The 8,584-nt window shown below is 41.6% G+C and overlaps 1 protein-coding gene across 1 annotated transcript; it reads left to right on the top strand.

The window, feature by feature from the left end:
• The first annotated feature begins 478 nt into the window (after positions 1 to 478).
• Positions 479 to 6,859, top strand: LOC123235293 (procathepsin L-like). The gene is made up of 8 exons (XM_044661412.1): positions 479 to 561; positions 3,789 to 3,923; positions 4,389 to 4,511; positions 4,596 to 4,751; positions 4,914 to 5,138; positions 5,312 to 5,477; positions 5,576 to 5,687; positions 6,334 to 6,859. The coding sequence occupies exons 2-8, from the start codon at positions 3,798 to 3,800 to the stop codon at positions 6,431 to 6,433; spliced, it is 1,008 nt and encodes a 335-aa protein (XP_044517347.1). The 5' UTR covers positions 479 to 561; positions 3,789 to 3,797; the 3' UTR covers positions 6,434 to 6,859.
• Positions 6,860 to 8,584: the final 1,725 nt, after the last annotated feature.

Raw genomic sequence — 8,584 nt, 5'->3', positions numbered from 1 at the left:
CAGAGTCTCAGTTTCTTAGTATATAAAATGCAGGGGCTGGAAGATGCCATCCAGCTCTACCATTCTTTAAAGGATAAACTGAATTAGTAAATATACAAGTGGCTTATTCAGGTCATCTCCACCAAATCACTCCACCAAGTATCTCAGTAGTGTCTTTCCTCCCACTCACTTCCCAACTCCAACTCCCAACCACGCGGAGGCAGAAACCCTGACCCCTTTCACCTTCCCATAAGCAAAATACAACAAACCAGCCTCCGGGATGACCCAACCCCTTTCTTCCCCTCCCCCAACTCCATAGCGTCTCCACCCCTAAGGCAACAGCAAAACCCTACAGGTTGAGACACCGACGCATCACGCGCCACAGAGTCAGCAACCCGTAGGCCCCGCCCCTCCATTGCGACAGAGCCAATGGCCACGCTGGGAGGTGGGACTCGGCTGGCTCAGCCCGGGACCTTGGCATAAAGGAGTAGCAGCCGAATCCCGGGTCCAGTATTCTGCCATCGGGACCCTTAAGTTTCCTTGGAGGTCCCGCTTTTCCCAGGTTGCTGCTGAGACACTCAGGTAAGGACTGGGCGAGGCGTGGTTCCCGGTTCCAGGGCCGAAGGGGAGGATTTGGGGGCTCTGAAAGAGTCAAATTCCTTTGGCTCCGTGGCAGCACCCCCAGCACGACTGGGGAGAGAGCAAAAGAGGACAACCGAGCCTCGGCTTGGGAAGAAGGATAGTTGGGAAGAGTTTCTTGTTGTTAATGTTGCCGGTGCTGCTGATGCTGCCGAGCAACCTTCTGCAGACTGGCAGATACGTCGCGGGGCAGAGCCTGGCTCTTCAGAGCGCAGAAGTCCAGATGTGTGGGGTGATTTTGTGTGTGTGTTGGGTTTGGCTGGAAATGGGGATGAGGGCGATTAAGTTTAGGACAATATAACCCCCCCCCAAAAAATGCTTCGCAAAATTTAAAAGCACTATAACAATGTTTGTCTTAGTTTTTAATTCCATTATTACTGATTACCAAAGCTCTTGGGCCCTGGGGTGTTTTTTGGCCAGCACTTACTTAATGGGGGAGCAGATGACCAGGGGGAGGGGGAAATGGAGAAAGGGTTATCTGTTTGGATGAATTTCGGGATGGGGAGTGGCCGGTCCCGGGAGGAAATTTTGACTCCATTCCCGCTTCTGTGCAGGAACTGTTTACCATTTCTCGGATTTATTCATCCGTGCTGACCTCAGCCGACATCCCGGGATGGGGGTTGGGGATCCGTGTTTGTGTACCCGGTTATGTGTGTTGCTCCTGAGGAGGGAAAGAACTCCTTCCTGGGCCTGCCGGAAAGGCTCCTGAAGATGCCTTGCGAAGCCCACCCCTCAGCCCCAGCCCCAGCCCCAGCCCCAGCTGGGGACGGGGCTAGGAGGAGTGTCGCGTGGCCCGGGGCCAAGTCCCTTCTGCTTGGCTGGTGTTGTTGGGGGTCCTGGCTCACATGGGCGCTTCCACGTGACCTCCTTTCCTGGCTTGGGGAGGTGGGGCTTGCTAGGAGAGGGAGGAAGTTATTTCTGGATGCTGGAGCTTCGGATGCCCAGAGTTTGGGAGCCTTTGGCAACCTGGGCTGTCCCCTACCAGTGCCTGCCGCTTCCTTGACCGTATCTGTAAATGGACAGATTTTGGCCTCCAGGGTCTTTCTATAGATCTAAGGCTAATAGGCTTATTATTCCAGAGTCTGGAGATGCATATCGCTTCTCCCATTCCCTCCAGCAGCACCCTTTATCCTCTATGGTATCATAGTTTAGAGCTAGAAGGGTCCCTAGGAAACTGCCCTGAGGTGAAGTGATATGCCCATATGGTAGCAAATGGCAGAAATTATGATGGAAATCAGTCATCTTGTCACTATATCTAGTACTTTCTTTACTCTACATGCTAGTATGTGGCACTCGGCCTTTGAGTACATTTGAGTTCTGGAAAAAAAAGGTGCCTTTAGTGATTAGGTTTAGGCTTAGAAGTGAAAAAATTCATTTAATCAATAAACATTTATTTTATGTGTGCTAAGCACTGGGGATATAAAGAGGCAAAAGACAGTCCTTGCCCTTAGTTAAGCAGTCATCTTCCAAACTTGTATCCCCATCACAGAAGAAAAATTTGAATATTCAATTTTTTTCTGTGTGTGTGTATATATATGTATATATGTGTATATATATGTATATATATTACTAGAGTGCTCAAATTTTTTATTAACTGTATGCATACATTTACTTGCATAAATCATTCATGTACTATTGTACTAATAATTTTATTCAGTAAATGATGCAGCTAGGTGGCTCAGTGGATTGAGAGGCAGGTCTAGAAACTGGAGGTTCTGGGTTCACATGTGGCTTCAGAGACTTCCTAGCTGTGGGATCCTGGGCAAGTCACTTAGTCCCCATTGCCTAGCTCTTTTGGATGCCCGGAGTTGGGAGCCTTTGGCAACCTGGGTGGTCCCCTGCCAGTGCCAGCCACTTCTTATCCATATCTGTAAGTTGGAACCAATACACAGCACTGATTATAAGGCTAAAGTATCAGATAAAAATGAAATAAAATCCTAGGGACAATAGAGCCACTGAAATGTTCCTGGAAAGAGTAAGAGCAGAATAGCCAGATGTGCAATTTTAAATCATTTCAGTTGCTGTGTGAGGACAGGATGGAGTGGAGGAAGTCTTGAGACAAAGGAGGGACAAATGAGGAAGCCTATTGCAAGAAGCAGGTATAATATATACACAATAGATAAGAGCTCCAGGCATAGAGTCTACAGGTCTAGGTTCAAATGTGACCTCAAATGCCCTGGGCTAGTCATTTAACCCTTATTGCTTCTCTCTTGCCACTCTTCTGTCTTAGAACTGATAATAAGAGAGAAGGCAAGGGTCTAAATTTAAGAAAAAAAAAAAAAGGTGCAAAAAGTCCAGTGGTGAGGTGATAAGGTGTTGTGAAGACCAAGGAGAGATGCTTTTGCAACTGGTTAGATATATGGGGTGAAGAGGGGCTGAAAATTGAGAACATGGGGTGACTGGAAAGGATGAGAGTACCCTTGACAATAGCTATCACACTGAAAAAAAGATGACTTCAAGGAGCAAAATAATGTCACAAGACCTGCATCCTGGGAGACTCACTTGCCCCATCATACATAAAGAGTAGAGATTGGAGACTTTTATTGGTCATTACTCTAGCTACAACACCACATACCCCTTTTCCCCCATTTTCCTAGTGACTGCTGCTTTATATAGTTGTATCATACCCACCTTTGGTTTGGGGGACATTGGGAACATGAGAGAAGTTCTGAGTCTGAGATTATTAGTGTCATAATTAGTATAATTGTATTAGAGACAAGCTCTCTAGATTGACAGTCCAGAGATGTAAACCAACCTCACCCTCTCTCTGAATAGTTAACAAAAATAATTCTAAATATCCAGTGCTTTATGGTTATTTAAAATATTTCAAAACTACTTTCAATTATTTTAAAATTTTTACATCTGTATTCTTTAATATTGACACCAGGTCATGCATTGTCTCTGGTTTTAATGTTTTTTATATGTCTAAATTCCTGAAAACTCTAAATTAGAATTATGTCTCCTATGTTTTCCCTCACTTACATCCCACTGCACACACAAGCACTTATATGTCGTGTGAATATTTGGTGAAATGAATTTTGTCATTCCCCTGGGAAGATTGTGTGTTTCCCAGAGAATCAAAGAGCTTGAACTTTTGGTTTGGTTTGATTTTAATCATAGCCATTTTATTTCTGTTCTTCTTCCTCTCCCTCCCCCCTCCCCCACTTAAGGTTGGAAACATGAATTTCTACCTGTGTTTAGCTTCCCTATGCTTGGGATTAGTGGCTGCCACTCCACAATTTGACCAGGCTTTAGATTCTCAGTGGTACCAATGGAAGGCACAACATAGGCGGACTTATGAAGCGGTAATCTTTTAACTACTTTTTTCCCCCAGCCACATGTGCATACATTGTCCTAGGTGGTCTAATGAAATGACCTTTCCCCAGAAGCACAAGAGCTTCGTGTGCTCAAGATTGCTGCTTTTCCCACATAAGGTTGGGGTAGAAATGTCTTATAACTTCACAGCTTCTCAGAAATGAATTTTCTGGGACATGAGATGAAATTTAGATATGGTCACCATCCCAACTGTGCCAAACTACTTATTGACTGTGGTCTGAAGAAAGTTTAACTTGTATGCATGATACAAAAGCTTTTTGATGGGTTCAAATCTGGCCTCAGGCACTTCCTAGCTGTGTTACCCTGGGAAAGTCACTTAACCCCCATTGCCTAGCTCTTACTGCTCTTTTGCCTTAGAAGCAATATATAGCCTTGATTCTAAGGCAAAAGGTAAGTAAGCATTAAAAAAAATTTAAACTTGTACTTTCTTTCAGAATGAAGATGGTTGGAGAAGAGCAACATGGGAGAAGAATTTGAAAATGATTGAAATGCACAATCTGGAATACAGCGCTGGCAAGCATAGTTTCCAGATGGGAATGAACAAGTTTGGTGACATGGTGGGTGTATCTGCTAATTCTGAGTAGTCAAGTCTTTTTTGTTCCCAATACACTTAACATAAGACACCTTTCTTTTGATTTTAGACTGCTGAAGAATTCAAACAAGTGATGAATGGCTATAACTCCAACAGATCACAGAGGAGGACCAAAGGATCTCTGTATCATGAACCTCTCTTTGCACAGGCCCCTAAATCTGTAGATTGGAGAAAGAAAGGCTATGTAACTCCTGTTAAAAATCAGGTATTAAACTTGTTCAAGTTCTGTCCATAGGTAACTGATATAACTTGGGGTTATGATTGAGAAAACAGTTCTTTCATTGTTTTGAGACTGTTCAGATCTATCTTTAAAAGATGATTAAGATTTTCATATAAACTTAACTAATCTTCATTTTGACTTTTTCAGGGTCAGTGTGGTTCTTGTTGGGCATTTAGTGCCACTGGCTCCCTTGAAGGTCAGTGGTTCCATAAAACAGGCAAACTCGTTTCACTTAGTGAACAGAACTTGGTTGACTGCTCTTCTTCTGAAGGCAACAGTGGCTGTGGTGGTGGTTTGATGGACAACGCCTTCACATATGTGAAGGACAACGGCGGCATTGATACAGAGCAAGCCTATCCTTATATTGGACAGGTAAGCATCCCCATCATTTTCATTTAGGCTATATTTGAATGGAGAATCTCATTTTGGGGAAATGGGAGTTGGGGAATTGACTGGGAGAATATTGCCCTTGCATTTGTTAATTTCATGACGATCAATTTTAAATTTGAACCACTTTAAATTTAAAGACCTTTTCTTTTCAACAGGATAGCGAATGCAAATACCGGCCAGAATGCTCTGGTGCTAATGTCACTGGATTTGTAGACATTCCATCTGGGCAAGAAAGAGCACTCATGAAGGCTGTAGCAAACGTGGGACCCATCTCAGTTGCTATTGATGCAGGAAATCCATCCTTCCAGTTCTATCAGTCTGGTAAGCATTTGTTCTTTATTACTATAACAATACATTTAACCATTTTACTGCCATTCCTTAGTATTTCTCAATGCTAACATTTCACTTCAATATCCTAGGTGTTTATTTTGAACCACAGTGCAGCAGTTCACAACTGGATCATGGTGTGCTGGTTGTAGGCTATGGTACTGAGGGAAAAAGTGGAAAGAAATTCTGGATTGTCAAGAACAGGTAAATCAACTCTTAAAAATACTTTTTGACTTCATTGACATCATTAATCTGCTTGTTGCCAGATTTTTGGTTATTTCATTTTGAAGGAAGAGGAAAAATAATGGTCCCCTTTTTCATTTTCTAAAATTCCTGGCAGCGAAGTGGCCCAGGGGGTGGGGATATAGAGCACTTGGTTTCAAATCTGGAAAGCTCATCTTCATGAGTTCAAATCCAGCCTCAGACATGGAACTTAGTCATTAACCCCATTTTTGGCAAGCCATTCCAGTATCTTTGCCAAGAAAATTCCAGAATAGCATCACAGAGAATCATATATGACTGAACAATAAAGTTCTGTGAAATGGGGAAAGGATGGATGTTTATGGTTGGAAGGGGTTGCCTTACTTATTTTTAGCATCCAGAGTAGCTTTAGAGTTCTCCATTGATAGTACAAAGATTTCTGGTTGGTAATGATCAGCTTGTTGGACTCCGAGTATGAGTAGCTGTCATTCATGCCACCAGCAGGCATTTTCATTGCTATCAGGAAAGTCCAGCTAACTTCTAGTTTTATTCACACTGGATATTAGAATGCTTGCTTTTGTATCCATAAAGTAAAAAACTACTTTTGGACGGTCCTCTCTCTGATGCTTGAAATTTATTTTCTCTGCAGCTGGGGTGAAGAGTGGGGTGACAAAGGGTACGTTTTAATGACCAAGGACAAGGATAACCACTGTGGAATAGCAACAGCAGCCAGCTACCCTGAAGTGTGATTTGAATCTGAGGAGAACCACTTAAGAAAGATTTTTTTATTTGAAAGCAGGATCTGACCTGTATCTTCGAGATAAAACACTTGAATGTAGCCCAGGATCCAAATTATAATTTGAGTTCCTTGTGACATTTTTTACATTTGTGAAATGTAAACACTACTTTGTTATAAATAGCTTGTAATATTGCTTAATTCAAAGACTTATAAATTTTTCATTTTAAAATTGTATGTATAAAGTTTTACCTTTTTAAATAAACCTCAATTCATTGTATATGCACTTTGGAAGAGCTGATTAAGAAGAGAATCGGGTTTCTAGTTTTTTTGTCCTAGAATTGGGAATCAGTGAGTAGCTACAAATAGTTTTTGGGATTAAATCCAATATTTTGTACTCTACCTCATTACAACATTAAAGGTGAATCAATGACTCCAACTGGCTTTGGCATTACTTCAATCCCTTGAAAAGAAAAACACAGTTACACATCCAATTTTTTTTAAACATTTATTAATATTCATTTTTAACATGTTTACATGATTCATGCTCCTGCTTTCCCCTTCATCCCCCCCCTCCCCCCAGCTCTCTCCCCCCATGGCCAATGCACATTTCCGCTGGTTTTAACATATGTCATTGATCAAGACCTATTTCCAAATTGTTGATAGTTGCATTGGTGTGGTAGTTTTGAGTCTACATCCCCAATCATGTCCTCCTCAACCCATGTGTTCAAGCAGTTGTTTTTCTTCTGTTTCCTCTCCTGCAGTCCTTCCTCTGAATGTGGGTAGTTTTCTTTACCATAAATCCCTCAGAACTGTCCTGTGTCATTGCTTTCTGCTGGTACAGGAGCCCATTACATTTGATTTTACCACAGTATATCAGTCTCTGTGTACAATGTTCTTTTGGCTCTGCTCCTTTCGCTCTGCATCAATTCCTGGAGGTCTTTCCAGTTCACTTGGAACTCCTAGCTTATTATTCCTTTTAGCACAATAGTATTCCATCACCCGCATATACCACAGTTTGTTCAGCCATTCCCCAATTGAAGGACATCCCCTCATTTTCCAGTTCTTTGCCATCACAAAAGGCGCAGCTATGAATATTTTCGTACAAGTCTGTTTATCTATGATCTCTTTGGGGTACAAACCCAACAATGGTATGGCTGGATCAAAGGGCAGGCAGTATTTTATAGCCCTTTGAGCATAGTTCCAAATTGCCATCCAGAATGGTTGGATCAGTTCACAACTCCACCAGCAATGCATTAATGTCCCAATTTTGCCACATCCCCTCCAACATTTATTACTCTCTCCTTTCATTTTAGCCAATCTGCTAGGTGTGAGGTGATACCTCAATTGTTTTGATTTGCATTTCTCTAATTATTAGAGATTTAGAATACTTTCTCATGTGCTTATTGATACTTTTTTTTTTTTAAACCCTTGTACTTCCGTGTATTGTCTCATAGGTGGAAGAGTGGTAAGGGTGGGCAATGGGGGTCAAGTGACTTGCCCAGGGTCACACAGCTGGGAAGTGGCTGAGGCCGGGTTTGAACCTAGGACCTCCTTTCTCTAGGCCTGACTCTCACTCCACTGAGCTACCCAGCTGCCCTGCTTATTGATACTTTTGATTTCTTTACCTGAAAATTGCCTATTCATGTCTCTTGCCCATTTATCAATTGGGGAATGGCTTGATTTTTTTATACAATTGATTTAACTCCTTGTATATTTGAGTAATTAGACCCCTGTCAGAGTTTTTTGTCATAAAGATTTTTTCCTAATTTGTTGTTTCCCTTCTGATTTTGACTACATTGTTTTTGTTTGTACAAAAGCTTTTTAATTTAATATAATGAAAATCATTTATTTTACATTTTGTAATTTTTTCTAACTCTTGCTTGGTTTTAAAATCTTTCCTTTCCCAGAGATCTGACAAGTATACTATTCTGTGTCCACTTAATTTATTTATAGTTTCCTTCTTTATATTCAAGTCATTCACCCATTCTGAATTTATCTTGGTGTAGGGTGTGAGATGTTGATCTAAACCTAACCTCTCCCATATTGTTTTCCAAATTTCCCTGCAGTTTTTGTCAAATAGTGGGTTTTTGTCCCAAAAGTTGGGCTCTTTGGGTTTATCATACTAAAATCTAAATATAATGATTATACTGTCTTATTGGTC

This window comes from Gracilinanus agilis, chromosome 1, assembly GCF_016433145.1.
Source record: "Gracilinanus agilis isolate LMUSP501 chromosome 1, AgileGrace, whole genome shotgun sequence".
Taxonomy (NCBI): domain Eukaryota; kingdom Metazoa; phylum Chordata; class Mammalia; order Didelphimorphia; family Didelphidae; genus Gracilinanus; species Gracilinanus agilis.
Note: the sequence above shows the minus strand (reverse complement) of the source record. Positions and strands in the feature narration are given on the sequence as shown.

What these genes read in the sequence shown, in the direction of transcription:
- LOC123235293 (XM_044661412.1), top strand. Translation starts at nt 3,798, where the DNA reads ATGAATTTCTACCTGTGTTTAGCTTCCCTATGCTTGGGATTAGTGGCT. An exon ending in ATAGGCGGACTTATGAAGCG is followed by an intron (nt 3,924 to 4,388) that starts GTAATCTTTTAA and finishes ACTTTCTTTCAG; the next exon opens with AATGAAGATGGTTGGAGAAG. An exon ending in TAACTCCTGTTAAAAATCAG is followed by an intron (nt 4,752 to 4,913) that starts GTATTAAACTTG and finishes TGACTTTTTCAG; the next exon opens with GGTCAGTGTGGTTCTTGTTG.